Below are 25240 nucleotides of genomic sequence, written 5' to 3'. Positions count from 1 at the left end.
TGAAAACTGAGGTGAGAAACGAACGACAGCAGGGGGATGAGAGAGATACTGTATGGGAAAAGAGAGAGAGAGAGAGAGAGAGAGAGAGAGAGAGAGAGAGAGAGAGAGAGAGAGAGAGAGAGAGAGAGGGGGATGGGGATGGGGGGTTTGAAAATGGAATATCAAAGAAGGATGGTAGACAGGAGGTCAGGGTTGGCAGGAAGCAGAACAGAACGGAGGGAAGAAGAGAAATCCACTGGAGGATAATGAGGGTTAGAGGAGGAACAAGAGGATGAGAGGAGAACAGAGAGGGAGTGATAATGGTTTGACACAGGGAAGCGTAGAGAGGGATAACGTACTGTTTGGAGCACGCGAGAAGCAAAGGAACGTCTCACGCACCCAGCAGAACAGAGGAACCCAATCCATTTCCCACAATTCCAGAGGTGACAGCCAAGTGCCACGTTGTCAGATCACTTTCCCCTTTTTTTCAATCTTCCTTTCTCTCCCTCCCTCGTTCCCCCTCTAAAGTCTCTCCCCCTCGCTTCCTAATTGTTTCTACCTCTGCTTTCCGGGTTTTTTCACCTTCTTTGATCGCCCCACTCCCTCTCCACATCCCTCTCTCTCCTCCCTGGACTCTCAGGACTCTCCCTCCTCTGCTGCCCCTCTGTTTCTCCTTCTCTCCTTCCCCCCCTTCCCTCCTCTCATATTCTCTCCTCCACCTCCTAGCCTCTGCCTTCATCTCTCCAGTGGAGTGCTGGCTCCACTAATTAAAACCCTTCATCAGATTCATAATTAGCCATAATCAGTGCCTTGTAAATCATTTCCTCCTTCTCTCCCCTCATGTACTGAAGGCCAGGACGCTTGTGAAATAATTTAGGCTGCTTTAATACATCCAAATGCTGGCAAGCGCACAGGGACAAGAGGAGGAACGCTAGGAAAAAACATGATTGAGACCAACCTCCTGATTACTTTCACTCTCTTTCTATTTCTCTCTCCCTCTCCATCTCTCTGCCCTTTGTCGCTCTCTCTCTCTCTCTTTTCCCCCTCCCTCCGCCCCCTTATTCACTCTCCTCTTGTCTATTTCCACCTTCACTCTTTCTCTCTCTGTATCCTCCTCCTACCTCCTTCCATATCTCCCTCTGTTCTGATCATCAGGCTGTGTAAGGAAAGTGACTGCCTCGCAGATTACAGACCCCCAACTCTCCACTCAGCCCACACATGGCCTGGCTAGCAGGTAGCAGGCTCACTAGCATCACTTAGCAAGTTAACTAGCATGACTTAGCATGCTAGGTAGCATGACTTAGCAGGCTCACTAGGATGACTTAGCTAGCATGCTAGGTAGCATGACTTAGCAGGCTCACTAGGATGACTTAGCAGGTTAACTAGCATGACTTAACAGGCTGGCTAACATAACTTAGCAGGCTAGGTAGCATGACTAAGCAGGCTGGCTAACATGACTTAGCAGGCTAGGTAGCATGACATAGCAGGCTGGCTAACATGACTTAGAAGGCTATCTAGCAGGACATAGCTGGCTATGAGGAATTTGCAGGCTACCTACAGTAGAAGCCAAGTGCTTGAAATCAGTCAACCAGATAGTCAAGGCAACAAATCAATTGAGGCTTCAGTCAGTGAGCCAATCAGTCCATTAACCAGTCATTCGGTGAACCAGTCAGCCATAGTTACTCCTCCCTCTGAGCCTATCGCTGTTTCCGGAGGAATTAAGAGCCAATATTACAAGAATCAAATGATCATGTGACCCCCTGACATTCATACTGGATTAAATCTGACAGCTGATAGCATCCGCTGAACAGGGCTGCACTGGGAATGAACTGAGAGAGGGGGAGGCAGAGAGAGAGAGAAACGGAGGGAGGGAGAGAGGGAGGGAGAAAGAGAGAAAGGAAAGGGTGATAAGGAACAGCAGGAGAGAGTGATAAAAAGACAAGGAGAGAGAGAGAGAGAGAGAGAGAGAGAGAGAGAGAGAGAGAGAGAGAGAGAGAGAGAGAGAGAGAGAGAGAGAGAGAGAGAGAGAGAGAGAGAGAGAGGAACGGAGCGCTAGAGCTGAAATCCCTCCATCTTAAGCCTCGGTGGAGCGAATAGCAGAGCGGCTTAGGAAACTGGGAGCGAGGGAGCGACGGAGGGGTGGGGGGATGGGGGGGGGGTGTCAGGATAATAGGAACACAGAGCTGGTTTGCCTCTCCTTTATGAGCCTGTGTTAATGCCCTGAAAACACACTCCTGACCTGGGCCTGGCGGTAGCTGGAGTCATTATTTGGATAAATGACATAACCTGTTGATTCTCACCGGATCCTCCGAGGCCCATATCTTACTCTCCTTCTCTCTCTTTTTCTCTCTCTCTCTCTCTCTCTCTCTTTTTCACCTCATCTCGCTCAATTTCTCACTTGTTCCCTCTTTCTTTTTTTCATGGCGCTTCAGCCTCCCTCCCTGCTCCCGTTCTCTTACTGTTTCTCAGTCTCTCTTTTCCTTTTTTTTTTTTTTTTCTTTCTGACCTTTTTCTGGCCGCATTCTCCCTCTCTACCTGCCCCCACACTTTGTTTCATCTGACTCTTTTAGCTTCTTCTCAGACGCTCATCCTTTCCATTTCTTTGTGTGTGTGTGGTATGTCTGAGTGTGTTTATGTGTATCTGTGTGTACGTGTGTGTAGCCTACAGGCGTGGTGTAACCTGTTTCCACTGGAGGTGAATACCTGGTAGTCTGATGCACTGTCTTCCTCTCTAAACTTCTAAACTTGCCCGCTCCTCCTCCACCTCCTCTTCCTCCTTCTCCTCCTGTTCTTCTAAACACTCACAAATCAGTGGCCACTTGCCCTGCAGCCATCAGCTATCAATCAGTCTACCTCTCTCCCCTCCTCTCTCTCTTTCTCACACACACACAGACACACACACACATTGCGTCTCTGTGTGTTAGCCATACAGTAACTGTTCTGGAGGACTGCCATGACAGCTTCAGCCCGGAGGGACCTGTTGTGTGCGCGTGTGAGTGTGTGTGCGCGTGCGCGCATGTGAGCGTACGTGCGTGTTTGCGTGCACCACATAAATATGTATGGTCACGCATGGTGGGAATGTGTGAATAATAAATGCGTTGTATGGATGAGAATAGAGAGTCATATCAATGTTATATCTGCGAGAGAGATGAGTATTGAATCTCAAGCAGATTCCAAAGTATGTTTATGTTGGAAGGAGTCCAGCACATCTCCTAGATAACGTCTCCACCTTACCGACTAGCCAGCCACATGATTACAATGATGATGATACAAGTGTTGTCTGATATCTCAGAACAGACACACTCACACCTCTGCCCATCACTCAACCACACACCCACACGCAGTCCCAGCAGCCGGCTAATGCATTCTGCTGGATCCATCTTACCTTTCCGTCGCCTTCGTCCCCGCAGCCCCGCCCCTGCCTCTGCTTCAGCCTATCAGACATGACAGTACCAGCTGGGCCCTTGGCAAACACAGTGAAGGAGTGTGTGTGTGTGTGTGTGCGAGTGTGCATCCTTGGTAGAGATTTGTGCATGTGCTTCTCAGTGTGTGTGCGTTCGCCTGTGTGTGTGTGTGTGTGTTTGTGTGCTGATTGCGTGTTCTAGCATCTGTTCCTCTGTGATCTGAGTCAGTGCTGAGTGATGTTGTTTTGGGGGTGGGGTTGAGCTCCCTGCCTCACCTCTATAAAGACAGCTGTCAACACTGGCACACTGTAGTGTAGGTGGGAGACCTGGCGTCGGCTGCTTTGCTGACTCAGTCCCAATAATGCCACTTTCTACCATTCGTGTGTGTGTGTTTGTGAGTGTGTCTGTGTTCTATTACTGGGGTTTTGTACATTTTAAACATTACTCAAGGAGACTGGAATGAAGAAGCAGTGACTGACACACACACTCACACACCAACCCCCCCCCCAATAGCTTTGTCCACTTTCACAAGCTTGCAGGAAACACTAAAGCCCTTATTGGAAACATGTGAGACGGGCAGCAGATGTGTCTGTGATTTCAGCGGTGTTGAACAAGGCCTCTCCTCCCTCTCTCTTCCTCTCCTCCCTCTCTCTTCCTCTCCTCCCTCTCTCTTCCTATCCTCCCTCTCTCTCTCTCATTCCCATCTCTCTCCCTCCCTCTCTCCCCTACCCCACTTCTCTCAGCTTCACGTTCTCTCCTCTCCCCAGCCCTCCCTTTCCCCCCCACCTTCGACTCACTCCTACTCTCCCTCTGGTAGGGGAGCTCCTATTTCTCCTCCCCCTCTTTTTCGCTCCTTCTCAGAGCAGCTCTTGGGAGGTCAGTCACACCAGGACCAGACCAGTACCAGAGCTCTGCATTAATCCGGGCCTGATTAGGCTGAGTGAGCAGAACCTGGGACCGGTTCCATCAGACAGACGTCAGTCACTGGGGGGAAGCCAGTGGATCAGCCCAGACCTGTTTGAAAGCAGCCCCCCGAGGCTCCAACGAGCTGAGGCTGCTGATGGAGAGACGGACAGATGGAGGGAGGGAGGGGGGGGGAGGGGGGGAGGGAGGGAGGGAGGGGGGGAGGGGGGGAGCCAGCTCCAACCGTACACACACTCCACTGTTTATCCTGAACAGCATCCAACACCTGGGATCTGGAACAAGGGACGAGGAGGAGAGGGAGGAGGGAGGGAAGACGGAGAAGGAGGGAAGGAAGAAGGAGGAGGAGGAGGAGGAGGAGGAGGGAAGACGGAGAAGGAGGGAAGGAAGAAGGAGATGAGGAGGAGGAGGAGGAGGAGGAGGGAGGGAAGACGGAGAAGGAGGGAAGGAAGAAGGAGATGAGGAGGAGGAGGAGGAGGGAGGGAAGACGGAGAAGGAGGGAAGGAAGAAGGAGATGAGGAGGAGGAGGAGGAGGAGGGAGGGAAGACGGAGAAGGAGGGAAGGAAGAAGGAGATGAGGAGGAGGAGGAGGAGGAGGAGGAGGAGGGAGGGAAGACGGAGAAGGAGGGAAGGAAGACGGAGATGAGGAGGAGGAGAGGGAGGAGGGAGGGAAGACGGAGAAGGAGGGAAGGAAGAAGGAGATGAGGAGGAGGAGGAGGAGGAGGGAGGCAGGGAAGACGGAGAGGGGAGGGAGGGGAGAAGGAGATGAGGAGGAGAGGGGGGAGGGAAGCAGGGAAGATGGAGAAGGAGGAGAGGGGAGGAGGAGAGAAGCAGGAGGAGGGAAGGGGAAGGGAGAGTGAGGAGAGGTAGTCAGAGAGAGTGAATATGAAAGAAATTGAGAGATGGAGAGAGGTGGTGAGGAGTGAAAGTGTGTGGGGGGGGTTGCAGGTATGGAAAGCAGAATGGAGAGAGCATTAATGTATTCATAAGGAAAGTTAATTACGTTTTATGGTGAAGGTCTCTTACCTGCTTAATGTCTTGTGTCACTGGCACATAGCAACGCGGCTTATACAGGATTTGATTCGGTGACAAGAAAAGAGAGGGAAAAAACGTCAGACTAGGAGAGTGGAGGGCCCTGAGGAGGAGGTGCGGTCTGAGAGAGCTGGACCTCAGGTGCACAGAGATGTGGGAATAAGGGAGAGAGGGAGGGGGTGAACGAGGTGATGAGTGATTGAGAGAAGGGGCTAGACTGAGGGGGAGAGCAGAACGGGGGATGTCGTCACCAAGGAGAGTGAGGTGGAGGGAGGGAGAGCAGGAACCAGAAAAGGAGGTAGAGTGGAGTCAAATGGAACAAATCCTTCAGAGGGAGAGAGAGGGAGAGAGAGAGAGAGAAAGAGAAAGAGAAAGAGAAAGAGGGAGGGAGAGAGGGAGGGAGAGAGGGAGGGAGGGAGAAGGAGGGTGGTCTCTACCGTCGCTGGAGGCAGACAGGGCAGTGCCAGTGTAATGGCTGTGTGTACGAGGTGTAGATCCCGCAGTCTTGCCCCGGAGCCATGAGCCGTTTAACCCGACCACAGCCGGAAAACTGCAGCTGGAAGGGACATGGAAGTGGATAACTCGATAGTGAAGTTGTCTTTTTCACATCCCCACCAGGAGAGGGGGGAGAAACGGTGTCTGGCGGCACCCGTAACGACAAGAATCAGAAGGGTGAGGGGTTTAAAGGTGTGCCTCGGTCAGAACATGCTCCCCCAGGGCCCGGAAGATCACAAATGCATAGACGGTATTCCCCCCCCCCCCCCCCCCCCCCCGCCTCCCCATGACCCCCTCCCCCAGTCTCACTTCCCCAGGGGCTCGTTTAACCACAGCACGGCCGCCTTCGTCTGAATCACCTGCGCGCGCTCATTACGGCCGCCGTTGACGGTGATGTGGTGCAAGAGGCCTCCGGGCACCGCGTCCCCCGACACGAGTTAGGCTCTCTCCGGTTACACTCATCCCACACACGGACGCCCACGGCCCAGGGTCAGGGTGGCAGGGTGGCCTCATCATCATCATTAGTGTGTGCGCGCGCGGGTGGGTGTACATGAGAAATGGCTGTTTATGTGTTTGTATACAGTTATTCATGGTCATGGGCCTACTGTAGACACAGTTCTCAGAAAGCCAAAACCCATCTCCATGAGTCTGATATTATACTGTCACAAACAAGTACAGGCAACAAGGCTCCTCTGTCTGAGGGACGGGAAAGAGAGAGGGAGAGACAGAGAGACAGACAGAGAGACAGAGAAAGAGACAGAGAGGGAGACAGAGAGGGAGAGACAGTGAGAGACAGAGAGGGAGAGACAGTGAGAGACAGAGAGCGAGACAGAGAGGGAGAGAGAGAGACAGTGAGAGACAGAGAGGGAGACAGAGAGAGACAGTGAGAGACAGTGAGAGACAGAGAGGGAGAGAGAGGGAGAGAGCGTTTCACTGTGTGTATGTGTGAGACAGAGCTCCGGTGTGTGGTAGTGGTGAGAAAGTATTAACGTGTCTGATTCGGTAAGTGTGTGCATGCGTATGTTTGAGAGTGCATCGTTGTGTGTTTGCGTGTTACAGAGCTCCTGTGTGTGAGTGTAAATGTGTAAGTGTGTGTGTTTGCGCCTGCAGAGTCTCTGCTGCTGATGGCTATCTCTCGGAGAGCTCTATTGATTTGACAGAGGTAAATAATTGGTTCGTTCTACAGGCTGTCATGTTCAGGTTGATTGCTCTGCATTGGTGGTCTGTCTGTAGCCCTTATCTACTTCCATTTCTAGATCTTCTATTTTTCCTTCTTAGACTATCTTTCCTTCTTAATCTCTATATCTATCGATTGCAGCTAAGACTGAGCTATATGCCCATTTTTCCTGACAAGTTGTTGCTATTAGGAAATAATCCTTCCTCTATCCCTCTATGTTGCTATGTCCCATCTAGAGTTTTACACCGGTAAATCGACGGAAAACGAGGGGAGACATGAAATGCTGAAGGACGATGGTTGGGAGGTCGAGCACGGCTCAGCCTTGCTGGGTCGAAATACAAGGTGTTGGTAGAGGCACACAGGGTCAATGAAATGGAACGAGGCTAAAAAGATCGTTAGCGACCCCTCACGACTCACACACGAACTGCACCTCCAGCCAAAAAGAACAGAGATTGAGTCGCACAAGCTTGGAGTTGTTGTTCAGTCAAGTTATGTGGTCTGCCTGTGTTGTGTCAAACTATTTTCCCCATTTCACTGTCATATGCATTAGCCTCCCCGCACCGGCGTAGTTCTACTAGCCTACTATAGATGTTTAACATAAAGTTACCGACTGTAGACATAAAACATTCTAAATCCATGTTATAGGCTACATCTGTGTATTAACAAGACTGTAAATCGCTCTAGATAAGAGCGTCTGATAAATGACTAAATGTAATGTAAACGTAACAAGCATAGACCATCCTCTCGGAAACTATAGGCTACTGTGTTAACATTAAGCACTGCCCCAATGGAATGCTGGAAATTTCTGGAAAGGCGAAATAAATTGTCCCGACTTGAACAGGGAAGCTGGGTTAGACCTAGGCAAACTTCCTTTGCCACGTCTGAGCTCGCAGAAAACCACCAGTGTAGCAACTTGCGGAAATAGCTGCATGAGAGAACTTAAATTAATTAACGGTATGTCTGACAAAGGACTTTTCACTTTCGCTTCGTCCTCGAAATATTACAAGAGATAAACACACGTCATTCGCGTAATGTCGTTATCCGCTTGTCAGTAAACTCGGGTTTTTCGTTGAAAGGGGCGCTTCATTCGAACTAACGAATTAAGCTTCACGAGCTTACATACATGTAGCCTATCTAACGTCTAATCAAGATTTATCTCAAATTTGGCAGCACAGTGCGAAAATTGGACAGTAAATTGAAATAGCTATTAATTTGCATTCCGTCTGAGCTGAGGAGCTTTTTTTAAATGGATACAGTAGGCTAAGGAAGTGTAGTCTTCAGTGACCTATTTCCTAAAAGGAAGGCCAAATACGGACAGTCCGTGGCTTGCTGGGTTTTACGCTCATTGAAAGACACATCATAGCGAAAAACCTTTGGTTATTTTATTCTCCGTCATTGGGGAAACCAAAAATATATCTAATTTCTTCTCTCCTGCTTCCCCAGGTGTGTCATGCTGCAGTCAGTGTCCATCTCTCACCTGATCACACTCTTGGCCCTGCTGGTCCAGGGGTTCTCTGGGGTATCTACCCAGGAGGCCCCTGCCAGTCCCCCACCCATGGGTGACTCCAGCTGGGCCCTAGGTCTGCGCCTGTACCGGGCCCTCCGCTCTGAGTCCGGGGCCCTCAACACCTTTGTCTCCCCACTGCTCCTGGCCTCCTCCCTGGGGGCTCTGGGTAGAGGGGCTGGGGGTACCACCGCCAAACAACTCCATGACCTCCTCCAGACACCCACTACCTCCAAGAAACTTGGCCAGGCTGGGGAGCTGGCAGGGGGGCTGGAGTCTCTCAGCGAGGCCAATGGCACCAGCTTCAGACTGTACAGCTCCTCTGCTGTGTTCTCCAAGCAAGGGCCACAGCTGAGTGAGGGTTTCATGAAGGAGAGTAAGGGGAAGTTTGGGCTGAAGCATCAGACCCTGGGACAGGGGGATTCCAAGAGGGACTTGAAACAGTTCCACGCCTGGGCGACGGAGGGCATGGGTGGGGTGGAGGGAGCTCCGCTGAGGGGTGAGATCCAGACAAAGACTGGAGCTCTGGTCGTGGCCAACACCCTGCGTTTTAAAGGTGAGGAGAAACAAAAATGCTAAAACATTCAGTCCACCTTACACCCCTCTCACAGTGCTGTTGCAGGAAATGTAAAATTCATTTGTGGAGGACTGAATGATGAGTGTGTAAATAGATTTGTGTGTGCAACCTCATTTAGTATAATTAGAGATGCTCTGTTCTCATTCACATCTGTGTATTAGACAGTCTAACCTGCTGGGGGTCCCTTAGATGTGAGTGGGTGGTTGGTTGTCTATGTTGAGCTGTAATTATGATTTATGTGCATGTGTTCCTTCAGCACTGCGTACGTGCCAGCTCGCCTAGTGAAGAGTGTGTGTGCCAGGCAGCATGCCCACCTGTGTGTGTGTAAGACCCCAGCTGGTGGACGCAGCAGATAAAGGATGATTCTCTGGTCTATCACTGAGAGCTTATTTATCTTCTATCGGGAGGGGTGATGTGTCATCCTAAATAATTGAGTAACAAGTGTCCTGGCTCTCTCCCCCTGGCGTCAGGCCTGGCATCTGTGCTCAGAGTGCCTCCAAGTCTGCAGCTTTCACAGTCTGCAGCCTTGCTAGTCTGCAGCGCTTAAAGTCTGCAGCGCTTAAAATCTGCAGCGGAGGGGCAACGAGAAGTGGGCCTCAATCAACGGTTGTGCCAGTGTGGGCTTCACGCTCAGCACTGTTGGCTCTCTCTTCCTCTCTCCCTCCCTCTGTCTCTGAATCTCTCCCTCCAGGTTATTCAGGTAGAGAGAGAGAGAGGGAGGGAGGTTTTCAGGGAAACATAGTAACCAACAGAGACAGCCCTCAGAAAATAGCATTTCCACCGACTGTAGATTGATAAGCAATCTAATTAATTTTCTTTGTTTGATGTTTTTGACTTCGTCACTAAATTAGTTTCTATGTTGAGCGGTAGTTAGTTAGTTCATTAATTTTGGGGATGAAACATACAAATTAGATCACGCAATAGATTACAGCGCAGGAATTAGATTACACAAATTGGATTCCGAGTTTTGATTTATAATTTTAAAAGAAGTCGATGTTTCTTCCCTTGTCGTCCACTGCCCGTGCTCCATCCTAATACATTTATTTGTTGGTGATTCTCGGTCTGTGATGATGCAGCATTCTCAGAAAATCATCTTCACTGTTGTGATGGTGGCTGAGGATCCTCTCGCCGTGGCAACAACATCTGGTTCCTTCTTATCGTTATTTTTTGTTTCGGTTTCATTCTTTTTTTAGTTAATTATCGAAAAGCGGAATGAAAAAGCTCTGTACTGTGTCTGCCTCCCTTCTCTCCCTCCCAGCGCCAGAGAGAACAACAGAGCCGGAGAAAGAGAGGAAGGGGTGGATGGAAGATGACGACGGGTGCAATTAGCGGGGGTAGAGGAGGATTGTTAAAAGCAAAGAGAATGGAGAGAGGAGTAAGGAGCAAGGGAAATCTAAAGAGAAACATTGCAGGGTAAGGGCGGGGCAGGTGGGCAAAGTTCTGGGAAGAAAAGGAGGAGGGAGAGAAAAGTAAAGAAGGGAAGAAAAGAGGGAGGGAGAAAGGTAAAGAAGTCGTGGTGTCCTGCTGTGAGAGGGAGGGAGAGGAAAGGAGAGAGCGTGAGAGAGAGTGAGATTGACAGACATGGTGGTAGGATGTAAAAGGGGCCTACCTTGGGAGTTCCAGTCCACACTTAATTAATGCAGGCTTTGTTCCGGCGTTAGACAAACAAACACGAGAGGGGAAGAAAAATTGCAGGATCTCAGCAAACCAGTTGCAGAGAAAACCCACAGATAACGCAACAAAGGAGAGGGAAAAAAAAAAGAAAAGAGAACCATGCATATTTAACCTCTAATAATAGTTCTGCACCGCCACAACAATTCGTAATCAGTGAGAAGATGAAGGGAACAACAGAAGAAAGTTGTTGGCTCAATTGATTGTAGTTAGAAGCCAGAATGTCTTGTGCTATGGATCTGGGAGCGTGGGGGGACTGTTTTCATTACTGCACAGTTGTCATTGTTTAGCTTATTGTTATTAATAGGTGCCAGCCTCCTCTGCAATGCAGGGCTGGGTTCATATAATTCTACCAAAGCCCTGAGCACACTAGCTTGTCTAGACACAGGCCCACACACGCAAACCCAGATCACTGTGTACTCCTGAATGCCAGCCAGAGGGTCGGGTTGCGAGATAAACCCCTCACTTTGTGGAAATCACCCCGTCATACCGTCATGTCACATGACCGCCAGAAGGTACCTCATTCCTCAGATGCGGCACTTTGTTTACGGCGATGTCGTTTAATTTAATTAGAAATCACAGAAACGGGACACTCCGAGCTCTCTCTTTCCAGCGTGTGCATGTTGGGAAAGACGGAGCGCGTGCGGTACGCCAACGCGGCTCCCAGGAAGCCAACGGTTTCCTCCCGCGTCCTACGCTGCAGCGGGTGGCGTTAGCGAGGAGTGACACGGAAGATTTCAAAGTCGTTATCTACTTTATTTTCCTCCAATCGAACCGCCCCTCTTTGTGATGTTCTCTTCTTTATCTAAAGGGGCAGCGAAAGGTCTTGGGTTATAGTGAGGAGTACTTTATTACCGAGGTGCAATTTGAAGTCTGTCAGGTCCAACGAAATTGTGTAGTCAAGAGGTGAGCTAATGCTAGCTGTTAGTTGAATAGGTCTGAATGGTAAATGGAACTACTAGCCATTAAATGATGGGATTCACTTGCCTTCTGCACAATCGCCCAGTGACCTGTCCACCTCAACCAATGACATTTTATTGTCAAGGGGAACACTGGGGCTTTCAATCAAGTGTCCCACATTAAGACTTAATTGTGTGGGTTTCTGATATGATTATCAGAACATTCCCTATCCCTTTTAACCCAGTAGGTCCATATACACCATTTTTTCATTCAAGCATATCCATGTGGAATCCCACTTTACACATTCAAGGCATTCAAATGTTCCAATGTAATTATGTCCCTGTCTTCCCACAGGATTGTGGGAGAGAGAGTTTAATGAGGACACCTCAGATCTTCGCACCTTCCTGGGAGCTAAGTACACCAAGGTGCCCATGATGCACAGAGCAGGTAGACCACTTTTTCATGAGTCACTTTTTCAGCTCTGCATAGTTTTTTTGTTGTTCTCTCCACATACTCTTCACCCTCACCCTCCACACCTCCTCCCCAGGAGTGTACCGTCACTACGAGGATGTGGAGAACATGGTGCAGGTGCTGGAGCTGAGGCTGTGGGGGGGTGGGGCCAGCGTGGTGCTGCTGATGCCCTTCCACGTGGAGAGCCTGGCCCGCCTGGACAAGCTGCTCAGCCTGGACCTGCTGGCCAAGTGGCTGAACCACACCTCCTCCACCAGCGTGGCCGTATCCCTGCCCAGGGCCAACCTCAGAAGCACTCTAAGCCTACAGGTACACATGCACCTCTTACCTTGCTGGTGGACACAGGCATACAGAGGCTTACAGTTCTTCTGTACTGTAGGTCACACTTAAGCGGAGGATGGTCTTTGGTCATTTGTTTTGTAATGGATTGGGTAGAATAGATAGACAAATGAACAGACAATTATATACAGACAATAGACAATTATATATTTTGATATAAATTAGTTTATATAAATATCATATGAAAAAGTATGTTATATAATGTCTGTGTTGTCTGATGGAGGAGGTGATGGGAGCGGTGTGCTGACTATTCTTGGGTAGAAGTTCTGACTCTTGTCCTCCTCCTCCGGTCTTTGGCTGAGGAGATCAGTTAGGATGGTGAGAGAGGCATCTGTGGCTCTCTGTATGGCACTAGCCTTACATCCTAACCCGTCCACAACCCCCTGACCTAACCCTGGGCTCTCGTCCTCCTCCCCCTGGCCCGCCCAGCGGCTCATGCAGCCTCTGAGCGTGGCCAGGTCAGCTGGGGTCCCAGCGTTCTCTCCCAGGATCTTCACTGGCTCCAGCAGGGCCTGGGCGAAGGCATGGACCACCAGTTGCTCCATGCCCACCAGGCCCAGCCCGTACTGGGTCAACCCCACAGCCAGGCTAACTTCGGAGGCCCCTGCCCCGGGGACCACCCTGGGGTCCGTTAGGAGAGAGCGGTAGACCCTCAAGGAGGCAGCCACGGCCTGCTCGGCACTGTCCAGCAGAGTCTGGTCCAGGCTACGCAGGGTGACTGTCACCTTGGAGCAGGCCTCTCCATCCAGGGGCTCCTCCACCACAACACTAGCCTGAAGAGGGAGGCTCTGGTGGGGGTCGGCTGGGTGGGTTCGCCTGGGGGATGGATGGGTCTTCCTGGGAGAATGGTGGTTGTGGTAGCTCGGTGGGCGAGGGGCTGGGCTGGTGAGACGACCTCGTGGTCTATGCAGTCTGCGTTTGTGCTGGACAGAGTGCACAGAGCCAATATGTTTGTGCATCTGACGCATGGAGGAGAAGTGTCCTGTTAGTTTGGAGACGCTGCCATGTATGCTGACAGATGGCAGGTCTTTGCAAACTCCGTGTATCTTTTTCGCAGCATTTCTTTTCTCTCTTACATTTATCTCTTCGGTCCATACCACCCCTTCCACTCTGTCTTCATCTAGACTGGCTGCCCATATCTCCAGGCCTAGATCGACCCAGTCGTCTAAGACTCTGTCCTCCTCCTCCTCCTCACTATCTTTACTCCTCTTCTCTATTCTTCTATTACTCTTTTCTTGATCCTCTTTTTGTATCTGAGCACTTTTCTCTCCTGGTTTCGCACTTTCTGTCTTATCGTGGCCCTCGGTCTCTTTCTCTGTTTGGTCCTCTTGACTCTCACTCTCCTTGTCTTCTTTCTCTTCTTTTCTTTCTACAGTTCTCTCAATTTCTTCCTCGTTCTTTTTCTCCTCGTTTTCCATACAACTTCCCTTCTCATCTCTTGTCTCTGCCCTCTCCTCCTCCCTGTTTTCCTTCTTCTCTTCCTCCTCTCCTGAGGCTTTGTCTTTCTCTTCCTCACCAACTACCGTTCCACCTCCATCCATCTCACCGTCCTCTATCCCTGTTCCCTCTGTTGTGCTCTCCCTCTCCAGCGCCACACAGACTCTGACACAGCTGGGGTCAAAGGTCACCCCCTCCCACACCTCTCCACTGACTCCTGAGGTGAGCGGTCTCCAGCTGTGGACACAGCTCTTTGCCACCACCCCTTCCAGCAGGGCCTCCAGCCCGGGCTGCCGGGAGGCCAGGAAGCCCCTAAGGACATCCCTCACCTGAAGCTCCTCTCTGGGCTCCGCCAGACGCCCACAGCCCATCCCCTCCAGGAGGAGCAGGGTCCTGCCACAAGCCTTCCTGTAGCCTGCCTGGATCTCATCCCCGGTCACCCCCAGCGCCAGCAGCTCTCTGGCCTGGCTTAGGAGAGAGGAGGCCAAGAAGAGCACCAGGGCTGCCCCGTCGCCGTGCTCCTTGGCCTGGGTGGAGGCGAAGGAGGCCATGGTGAGAGCCTGGGGGTCCTCCAGCTTCATGTGGATCAGAACCGAGGCTGTATCTGGGCTGCTGACCGGTTGGCTGGAGAAGCCTTGGGAGAAACGGAAGAGGAGGGACTTGGCCAAGCCGCGGGGGCCGTAGCACGGGCGTAGACGCCGGCCCAGATCCACGCACGGCCCCACAGGGAGGCTGTTATGGGGGGTTTCCCCTGGGACAGGGGTCCCAGGCCAGGGCAGGATTTCGGGAAGGTTGGGAGTGTCAATTGGCGGGGTGTGGTTGTTGTATGCCATCCTATGTCTATGGAGAAGAGAAAAGAGAAAGAGGTTAGAGTTTCTTAATGTTATCCTTACGTGACCTCAACTCATGGAGATATTAGATGGCATGACTGTTGTGAGTAAGGGTTGGCAGTTGCAAGAGCTACAAGGGAAAAATAGAAATAGAGTTAGTTTACAGATAGGGGAGGATGTCTAAAACTAAATGTTCCCAGTGCTGGCCTACATTGACTGGATCCTACAGTATCTTGTTTTGCCTAAATGTAGCAGTGCAGTTTCGTCTATGTGACAGAGTGGCAAACTCTGGAGGATATGTCTCCTATCTCGGAGAGCGTGGTGCTGCGGTCGAACCATGCTGAGACCTCCACAGACGTCAGGAAGCCCTGTCTGCTGAGGCCTGCCCTGAAGAACAAGCTTTTGACATTAACACGGTGGCTCTCTGCCCCTCTGACACACAGGAGGTGGCCTGGGTTCGGAGACTGAGAACATCTCTCCAGAATATGCCTACAAGGTCAGAAGAGTTAAAGAGAAAGAAAGCACATTCTGATGCACTTGCCTCAGATGCTGGAGGGCATTCAAAGAGAACCACACTGTTCAATACGCTACTGTATACAGTCCGTCTTATATAACCTACATGCAGAATAGTTTATATCTTCCTACTTTCTATGTTTTTCTCTGTCAGTTGCTTCATCCCCCCCCCCCCTTCCCTTCCCTCCACCCCCCTCCCCCCATCTCAGAAAGTATTTGAGGAATCATTACTGAAGCCCCTGAAGCTCTTTACTAACTCTGCTCCACATCCTCTTTCCTCTCTACCTCCTCCCTTCCCCCTCATCCCTCTCTCCTCTTGGCCAGCAGCAGACAGGCATGCTTGGGAGCCCTGCCAGTGCCTCTCCCGCACGCTCTCGCCTCCAATGGGGTAGAGAAGATATTGCTCATCACGGCACGTTAATGCTGTTTACCCCTCTGTCTGTCAGGATCGAGGACGCCCCCCAATTTGGAGTGGTGTTAAGGGGAGGGGGTTGCATCTGGAACAAACAAACTCGAATGATCAGGGGAATGCTGATACACGCTCGCTGTCATACCGTCACTAACTACCCAATCACAATCCCCTGCCTCCCCCCACACACACGCACATCCTCCCCTTCCACTCCTCTCTCTCTTCATCTCCTGAGTCATGTGTGTGACTGAGCCACATCCTCCTCCTCCTCCTCCTCCCTCCATCTCGGATGTGGCTCCTGGTGGTAGGGCTCACGTGTGCTAATGTGGCAGAGCTCAGTGACTGGGCGTTGGGCCCCACTGACCTAAATAGGAGTGACATTCAGCGGGCGGAGGGGCTAGGAGGTGGAGGGGTGGGGGGCGGAGGGGAGGGTCGAGTGCCAGGGGACGAGGTGGAAAGCGGCGAAAACTATAAATAGATATCGAGCTCTGGGCCTGTCTCTCCTCTAGTGAAGGACAGGCCCTGCTGGAGAAGCCAGGGTTTGCTAGACAGAGAGAGACACAGGGAGAGAGAAAGAGAGAGAGACACAGGAAGAGAGAAAGGGAGAGAGACACAGGGAGAGAGAAAGGGAGAGAGACACAGGGAGAGAGACACAGGGAGAGAGAAAGGGAGAGACACAGGGAGAGAGACACAGGGAGAGAAAGGGAGAGAGACACAGGGAGAGAGAAAGGGAGAGAGACACAGGGAGAGAGAATGCGAGAGAGACACAGGGAGAGAGACACAGGGAGAGAGAAAGGGAGAGAGACACAGGGAGAGAGAAAGGGAGAGAGACACAGGGAGAGAGAAAGGGAGAGAGACACAGGGAGAGAGACACAGGGAGAGAGAAAGGGAGAGAGACACAGGGAGAGAGAAAGGGAGAGAGACACAGGGAGAGAGAAAGGGAGAGAGAAAGGGAGAGAGACACAGGAAGAGAGAAAGGGAGAGAGAAAGGGAGAGGGCTGAAGTTACAGTTCTGGTCTTATCTAACAAGCCGGGCCTGGAGGTCACTGGCTAACCCCCGTGATTGCTCTCTCCCTGGATCAAACATACACACACATCGTGCGCTCACACACACACACACACACACACCCTGGATCAGGAAATATACGGACTAAGACGTATGAGTCGGCAAACAGGAGTTCACTCAATCATGGCTAATGAGGTCAAGAGGTGATGAAATATTTACAAGAGCACAGTACGGTACACAGCATCAAGACAGAGGCCTCTACCTTTAACCACAGCCCAGTATTAGTGATTAATGACAAGTGTTTCATTGACTGCAGTTACTAGCCTATACTCCAATACTTCAAAGCTCATTGCTTTTCATGAGACAGTAAAGTGTAGTTTAAATTGACCTTGTGCAACTGTCGTTTAGAAGGAGAGAGAAGGGAGGATGAGGGGAATCAAATGGAAAAGAGGCAAGATATCGACAGTGTCAGAGAGGTAAAAAGCAAAAGCTCATGTAAATAAGACATCAGTGGGCTGAGCTGCTGATGACCTGCTGGGGCTTAAGGAGAGAGACCTTCTCACACACGCTCTCTCACACACACACACACAGATCAGGGCTGACAATGACGCCACTACCCCACACACATCCTCCCACCCACTCACAGTATTCTCATTCTGCGCAATTGTATATGTTCAAAGACGCAAGGCCTATGCTGTGTTTGTGTGTAACGCTGCTTTCTTGCATGCATAATGCATCCACCTGTTCTCAACTAGATAGATATTGTTTATGCTGTTAAGCATGTCAATAGAATATGCAGTTGCCGATGAATTATACAGAAAAGGTTCAATGCTGGGAGTAGGAGAGAAAGATGTCAGAGGAGAGGTGGAATATGTTAGGGTAGTGGAGGAAAAGCGAGAGAGAAGGAACATGATTGTGGGTTGAGTTTAATTTATTTACATTCTCGTTGTTTCATGAGTGAGTCCCTTAACTCCACATGCAATAAGCAGCTATACAGAGTGCTATTTAGACATTCCTTCACCTCATGATGCTCCCTCACCGCTGCCCCCTCCCATCATCCCCTCTCGCCCCTCTCCTTCCTTGTCCCCTCCCTTCATCCCCTCTCGCCCCTCTCCTTCCTTGTCCCCTCCTTTCATCCCCTCTCGGCCCTCTCCTTCCTTGTCCCCTCCTTTCATCCCCTCTAGCCCCTCTCCTTCCTTGTCCCCTCCTTTCATCCCCTCTAGCCCCTCTCCTTCCTTGTCCCCTTCATCTTCTCTCGCCCCTCTCCTTCCTTGTCCCCTTCATCTCCTCTAGCCCCTCTCCTTCCTTGTCCCCTCCCTTCATCCCCTCTCGCCCCTCTCCTTCATTGTCCCCTTCATCCCCTCTAGCCCCTCTCCTTCCTTGTCCCCGCCCTTCATACCCTCTCGCCCCTGTCCTTCCTTGTCCCCTCCCTTCATCCCCTCTCGCCCCTCTCCTTCCTTTTCCCCTCCCTTCATCCCCTCTCGCCCCTCTCCTTCCTTTTCCCCTCTCTTCATCTCCCAGCCTGGATCACAGTGTGCCCATGGAGGCTGCTTTCTCTATTAAAACCCCAACGCTATGGGAATTGGATATCCAGCTTACTGTAGCTAGCCTGCCTGCCACTCGGCCAGCACTTCTGCCCTCCGTAGCTAACTCCCTCATCCCGAGGTTCATCCAACATCCACTTACTCTCTTCAATCGTCCGGCTAATTAATTTGGATACCGAGCGCTCCACACCAGAGAGTTGCCATGCGGGCCCAGTTAACCACACAGCTCAAGGCTACATTAGCCATTCTCCTGCATACAGAGCAGGGGCAGACCGAGGGAGAGGCAGTCACACAGCTAGACCGGCGGTGGATGTAGCGCGGAGTGGCTTCAAACGGATAGCTTTGCGCCAAACCGTATCTGACAATGGACGTCAGCTACTGGTCCCTCAGTACAGCCTCTGCAGGCAGGCAGATGGAGAGAGAGAAACAAAGGGAGAGAGTCATAGATGAAGAGGCAGAAAGTCAGCGGGTCCCCGAGGGTCCATGAGATGGTGTGCCACACCCCGACAGCAGCAGGTCTCTCCGGCCCAGTCATCACCCCTCTGCTGAGGGGCCCCGGCGCCACACAGGCGCTTCGTTTTTAAACGCTCGATTGTTTTTAAAAATTAAGCAAGCCTCGGAGTTTATCTTTGGACGTAGGAGATGGAGGCAAGGAGACAGCAAGGGTTGTGAAGTAGCTGGGTCGTCGTGTATTTTCGTAGCAGACGAGGAGACGAGGGGTGGGGTTGGTGAAGGGGAAGAAGTTTCCAGCTAATGTCGTTACGTGAGCGTAATAGCTGATGACAGTATTGTCGTGGCGAGGCACGGTTTCATGTTGCTGTTTTGGCAACAAGCTGCTTAAGGTCAGGCCAACCAAGGTCTCTGCCGGAGACTGTTTTCAGATGGGAGGAGAGGAAACTCTGTTCTGGCTATGTTTTACTTCATGGTGGGCATCCATCTTCCACGAGGTGAAGAATTCACTGGCTTCAGTCTATTTCTGTTTGCTGGAAGATTAGGAGCGAAAACCTTGAAATGATTGCCGATGGAGATGGAGGGCAGGGGAGAGTGATGTATACAAGGGGGGCGCCGGTCGAAAAAGAGAAGGATGAGTTGGGGAGAGAAAAAGACGGAGTGAGAAATGGAGGGAGTGAGACGGAGGAGGATAAAATAGAGGCGAGAGGTGCGGATGAGGGATGAGGATGCCAGGGAAGTGGCAGAGCAGCAGAGAGAGACAGTGATGAAGTGGTGGAGGAGGGAAGGAGGGAGGAAGAAAGGAGGAATAATGGATGAGGACAATAGAAGTGCATTAGAGCTGAGGGTGGTGTGTGTGTGTGTGTGTGTGTGTGTGTGAGAGGACTGCCGTGAAAGCGGACAGGCCAAGGGAGGGGAGTTAGGGCACACCATGCACACTGGAGGAAGTCGATCTAGTTATCCCATCTAGAGGGGGAAGACACTAAGCTGACACTAGTTCTCTGCCTATTAACTCATCCATAACATCTAAATTATATAGAACTGCAGGCTCTGTTCTTGTAGCAAGTCGTAACACAGGGGCATTAAAATGCTTCTCAGAAACCCGATTACAAGAACTTAACCTCCTTTATCCACCTTTCACAAACTTTTGAATATTTCACGACTCGGGTGACAGTTTGACATTATGAAAAGATAGCCCTGCGAAGGCTAACCTGCGAGATTATACAGAGAACAGCATCATCACTCACTCACTTCTCACCCTCTCACATACACCCGGCCTCTGCCACACACACACTCACACAAACACGCCACACAAACCTCTACGTCCAGGCCTGTCAGAGTGAGTGGCCCTGTGCCGTGGGTGTATAAAGTACCTGTCAGCCACGTCTTCCTGTGGAATTCATATTTGAGAGAAAACAAAGGAGGGGGGGCTGAGGTCGCCGGGCAACACTCCTCTATTATTCATGGGCCACTTCCTCCCATCCCTTCCCTCCCTCTATCTTTACTCCCTTTAGTCTCCCCATAGCTTTGTACCTCGAGTTGCAACAAGGGCAACTGTCACTTGACCAAATTTGAGGGAGAAATAAAAATGGGGAAAAAAGGTTTGTGTGAAATGTTATTGATAGATTGGGGACTGTTCGGTTATTGTTGTTGTTGTTGTTGTGGCAGGGTGTGTTTGTGTTGATAATTCTGTGAGTTTACAAAAGGGCAGGGTGCCCCGTCAGCCATCCCTGTCACCACATGTTAAAATACGCTCTCTCATTGTTTGGACTTTTCAGCTTGTCTCCGCTTGCATAATTGATCTGCGGCGTCTATGCTGTCTTGAGCTGACATCTCTTGGTGTGTGATGAGGTTTAGGGAAACTGTCAGTTGAGGGATTTGAATCGAGTTAGTGTTTATGTATCCAAAGTCCTGATTTCTCACTCTCTCTCCACGCTGCTTGTTTGTGTTTGGCAGAAGCAGCTGTCAGCACTGGGCCTGACCGATGCCTGGGACCAGAAGACTGCTGATTTCTCCGGGGCCTTGGGGAAGAACCAGGGAAATCTTCACCTAGGGGGAGTCCTGCACTGGGCCTCCCTGGAGCTGGGCTCCGATGCTGGGCAGGGGGCGGCGGAGTTGGAGGACGAGATTGTGGAGAAGAAGCCCAAGGTGTTCTACGCGGACCACTCCTTCGTTGTCCTGGTGAGGGACAACAGCAGTGGGGCTCCGCTGCTGCTGGGGGCAGTGGACCTGCTGGAGGGGGAGGCCCTCTACGACGAGCTGTAGACCCACCCAGACCCAACATCGCCTGGCCCCTCCGACACCATCTCAATCACACACACGGGCATGCACGTTACACATGCGCACACACTCTCCCTCACGCACACACACAGGATTTCACAATAACCCAGCTACCAAGAATGTAGTACTTTTACACACACACTCTCTCTCCCTCACATGCACACACTCACTTAAGTCACACACACTTGTTCCACTGTAGCAGACTGCTTTGTGTTTTGTAAGCTGAGACTGGCCCATAGAGACTTGGCTATGCCATTCATTGTGACACAGTATCAGACTGTGGCTGGCTGTCACAAAGCATCACTGACACTCAGGACTCTGACACGTCGTGACTCAGATACACTGACACTTGTGGCACACACGAGTGGAAACACAAGAGAATTACCATATTTGAAAGATGTTTTAAAACAAGAACTTGTACACACATGCGCGCACACACACACACACGCTCGTCCAAACACACATACAGGCCGTGACAGATTGGACCTCAGAGGACTGGCAGTGGTGAGAGAGTCAACAGTGACAAACTGAAAAACAGGAGCACTCTAACAAACACTAACACGCTGACAAAGATCTGGCAGCGGCTGACTTTCAACAACACGGCCGCTCGCGGACGGAGACTCACCGAGTCGTACCAGGAGACAGATTGACGACACAGCAGACAGCAGGGGTGTGTGTGTTGGTATGCGTGTCAGTCACATCAAGGGTGCCCCCGTTGACGGTACACGACCAGATAAGCTGGCAAGGGGGGTTGCAGCGTTCCCCCGGGTGGTGTCTTGGGGAGAGTGATCACTCAGCCAAGTGGTTATTGATGGGCCAGCTTAATGCTAATGGCGCTAATGACTCAGAATGGCTGTCAACAACATGGAGGTGACGGCCAACCTTTCAATCTCTTAATTCCATCAGGGATCAATGGTGTCGCCGTATCGCCCTCTGCTAATACGCTGTAACCAATTGTGTCCGTCGACTTGAATGCGCTTGATTTGATGGTTATTACGGCCATCATCTGTGTTATTGATTCAATATGGGCTTTTCATATGGCCCTGTGGTGCATGGGAGAACTAGAGAGGCGAGGGAAGCGTGAGTGAACGCAGTCAGCTAAACGCTGCCATCGACTGTGGTGCAAGACGTTGAGTTTTATACCCTAATACATTACCGTGGTGGGTTGGAAGAAATCATTTTGTTTGTCGAACACGTCAACAAGAGTTATTTCTTTTTCAGTGTTAATAAAATACGGTCTTATTTCAAGTCAGTATTGCCTTTTTCAATCTCTTTTATTTTTCAATTACCTACTTTCAGCATCAATCGGGCGTATAATTCAAAGCATGTGGGCCTAGTCGTTAGCGTAGCAAAAACAACACCTGTCCTGTTCTTGACAGCCGTGATATACGGTACTGTAGGCCCAGACACGAAGCTATTTTCTAATACTTCTCTGCACAGAAATATATTGTCCGGACCAAAGCCTCGCAGGGGTATGAAACTAGATTTAGAGCCCTAGACGTGTCAGATATTGAGCTCTGAGTGGAGACAAATTGAAGACTCGTGGGTCCTAGAAAGTTCCGCTGCCATAGCGTTCTTAAACACTGTATGCCTCCCTTCCTTCCCTACGTCCAAAACTTCCCCTGACAAACTTTCCAAAGGCTACAAAACAAGCGGGGAGGAAAACAGTCCCTTATTTCTGCACAAATGAATTATTGAGAAATAAAACGGGAGGAATGAAAAAAAGAAATAAGAAAAGACGACGCTCCTTGCCATTAATCTTAAAAAAGAACGTGTCCCTGCTCACTCATGTTTTATTAAAAGGTTTTATATTCTTCCCCCCCCCCATCTGATTCCAAAGTATGCTTTAGTGCTTTGCAGGTCTCACACACACAGGTACTGTACACACAGACACATACTTTGAAATGACATTATTAGGTTCTTGCGGCGGGCGAGGTCTGGGACCAAAAGAGGAAGGATGTAGTTTCTCTGGGGGGTAAAAGTGTGAATGTGCAGTACATCTGTCCTGGCACAGTTGTTGTAATGGGCTGTGCAGAGACCAGAATGAAACCCGCTAATGCACAACCTTCCTTAAATCTTCTACAGCACAGAAGTCTAGCTCTCTGGAGCTCAAACAGGGGACCAAACGTCAACAGAGCTTAGCCTAATCACACAGTGTATCAGGGTAGAGTGGAATGAAGCAATCATTTGTTGTTGTAGCTGTAATAACATGTTGAGAGAGGGTGATTGTGTGTGTGTGTGTGTGTGTCTGTGTAAGAGAGTCTGTGCGCATGTGTGTTGTCCAACAGCCAATTACACCCACCCCACAGCTGTGAAGTACAAGGTAATGAAGAGCATTGTGCAGGAATCGCAAATGCTACAGTACAGCTCTGGCTAGGAAAGGAGGAGATGCAGTACAGTGGCTAGCTAGCGAGGAGAGGGGGTGTAAAAACCTGCTCTACTGACAGGGGCTGATGGACCCGGGGGCGTAGGCTGTGAACATCAGTCTCTCTCTCTCTCTCTCTCTCTCTCTCTCTCTCTCTCTCTCTCTCTCTCTCTCTCTCTCTCTCTCTCTCTCAGGCATCCGTAGGCTACCCTGCTGACTCACCATCACAATAATCTCAACAGCAGCAGCCAGATGCATGGCTGCCTGCCTGTTCCAACTCACCCACTGTTGGGGAAACCTGGGGGGTGGGGGGGGGGGGGGGGGTGGATAGCACAAGGGAGGATTTAAAAACATGTCTGTGTAGCATTTAGTATTTCCTTCAGCCTGCTCTGAGATTCCAAAGCATCTCGCTAGTAAACAGTTGACACGGACAAGGGTTCTGTCAACCTACTTTGTATGGATTTTCATATTAAAAAGACATGAATTGATTCAATATACAAGCTTTGGAAAACATACACTTTTTAGAATGTGATAGATGGGAGCATTCTGTGGGTTTATTTTTGTTTAATGTGGTTTGTACGAATTGTTGTACGTTTTAGTGTGTCTAGCAGACACAGTTGCTGCAAGGCACAGCCTAGTTTGGCGATACCAGACTGTCTGTGGAGTGGACAGGTAATTGAGTTGAATTTCATTATGGGGCTTGGTTGGAGTGGCAGGGTGACAGTATCTCAGCCAAGAGTGGAACTGCATCTAAAGAGTTTAAAGTTTTATAGTTAGTTTTTAAATAAAAAATAACATTGGGCCCTGAACTCTATCTCCCTTGCTCCCTTTTGTCATGGTTCTGCTGGGAGTGCTCTGCAACCAGTCCCAGAGCAGGAAAGACTGAGAAAGAGCAGCAGAAGTGAAGAGCACTCTGTTGTAGTCCGAAGGCATCCCAGAAACAGTACTTACCCTTTAGTGGAAAAGGCAAGTGGCTCAGATTCTCAAGGGTCACAGACGGGAGGCCTACAGATGTCCTTCCATTTTCACCTTGTTACTCTTAAAAGCTTGAGAGAGAAAAGGCATGTTTGAGTCGAGTAAATAAAGGTGTTTCAAGATATGTAACCTCTTGGAAATTCATGTTGACATTTGAAAAGACTAGTCCTCCTCTGAATAACGTGAATGAATAGCAGATAAATAAACAAGTTCACAATGTTGCGAAATGTTGGGCTAATGTAGACTGAAACACAACTACAAGAAATAACAAGAACTAAACACAATGTAAACCATCTTACCGTGGCGTCTTTTTAAGGACAGGCCAGCTACAGTGTCAGTTGGTAGTGTGTTCTCGAACAAACGCACGCGCGCTCATATTCAGATTTCTGTGATCCTGTGCTATATTACCCCCGCTGCGTTCTTTATGTTTTATAGAAGAAAAAGTATTACGTAATAGCAATTTAGATACATTTACAAGTAGCCTACTTTATTCCATGCAAACTTCAATTTCCCACATTAACGCAGGCCTAGGTTTATTTTATAGGGGTAGCCTAATGCAATATATTGTTCATAATGTTTTTCTGAAAGCAGTCAGGCAGAGCATTGCTGTTCAGTAGTCCTGACCGAAATCGCAAATTAAGGTTGTATATTTGCAATTTTGTAGGTCTATATTTGCAATCCCTGTTGGAGGTGTCTTTTCGTGCGTTCACACCCCTTCTCCTGCACCGTTTCCATGGAGACGTATCTACAAACTCGAGCTGCAGCACAAGAGTGGTCGCAGCCAAATAAACGGAAAAAGTTGGTTTTACCAGAGAACATTTGTTCATGCCATTTAATTGTTTAACTAAAATATAGCGACGGTGTTGGAAGGAGAATACTATTTCTTTCAGAACTCACTAATACTGTGACGCATTTTAAGGACTTAGCAACATTTACCTGAGGTAGGTGGTTGACTGCTTAGG

The 25240-nt window shown here is 50.1% G+C and overlaps 1 protein-coding gene and 1 long non-coding RNA gene across 2 annotated transcripts; one reads left to right on the top strand and one right to left on the bottom strand.

Annotated features, from left to right (window-relative positions):
- Window positions 1–7822: 7822 nt before the first annotated feature.
- serpinh2 (serine (or cysteine) peptidase inhibitor, clade H, member 2) lies at window positions 7823–23590 on the top strand. The gene is made up of 5 exons (XM_062449706.1): window positions 7823–7961; window positions 8451–9067; window positions 12014–12106; window positions 12207–12439; window positions 20615–23590. Exons 2-5 carry the CDS (start codon window positions 8458–8460, stop codon window positions 20921–20923), a joined length of 1245 nt encoding a protein of 414 aa, XP_062305690.1. The 5' UTR covers window positions 7823–7961; window positions 8451–8457; the 3' UTR covers window positions 20924–23590.
- On the bottom strand, window positions 23526–24785 carry LOC134009929 (uncharacterized). Its single transcript, XR_009928286.1, has 3 exons — window positions 24578–24785; window positions 24255–24349; window positions 23526–23601 (listed from the first exon to the last, which is right to left on the bottom strand). It is a non-coding gene; the product is annotated as an uncharacterized LOC134009929 (long non-coding RNA).
- Between the last annotated feature and the right edge of the window lie 455 nt (window positions 24786–25240).

Source organism: Osmerus eperlanus, chromosome 23 (genome assembly GCF_963692335.1).
Source record: "Osmerus eperlanus chromosome 23, fOsmEpe2.1, whole genome shotgun sequence".
NCBI lineage: Eukaryota > Metazoa > Chordata > Actinopteri > Osmeriformes > Osmeridae > Osmerus > Osmerus eperlanus.
This window is presented reverse-complemented; position numbering and strand designations above follow the sequence as displayed.

What these genes read in the sequence shown, in the direction of transcription:
- serpinh2 (XM_062449706.1), top strand. Translation starts at nt 8,458, where the DNA reads ATGCTGCAGTCAGTGTCCATCTCTCACCTGATCACACTCTTGGCCCTG. An exon ending in CAACACCCTGCGTTTTAAAG is followed by an intron (nt 9,068 to 12,013) that starts GTGAGGAGAAAC and finishes GTCTTCCCACAG; the next exon opens with GATTGTGGGAGAGAGAGTTT. An exon ending in GCCCATGATGCACAGAGCAG is followed by an intron (nt 12,107 to 12,206) that starts GTAGACCACTTT and finishes CCTCCTCCCCAG; the next exon opens with GAGTGTACCGTCACTACGAG.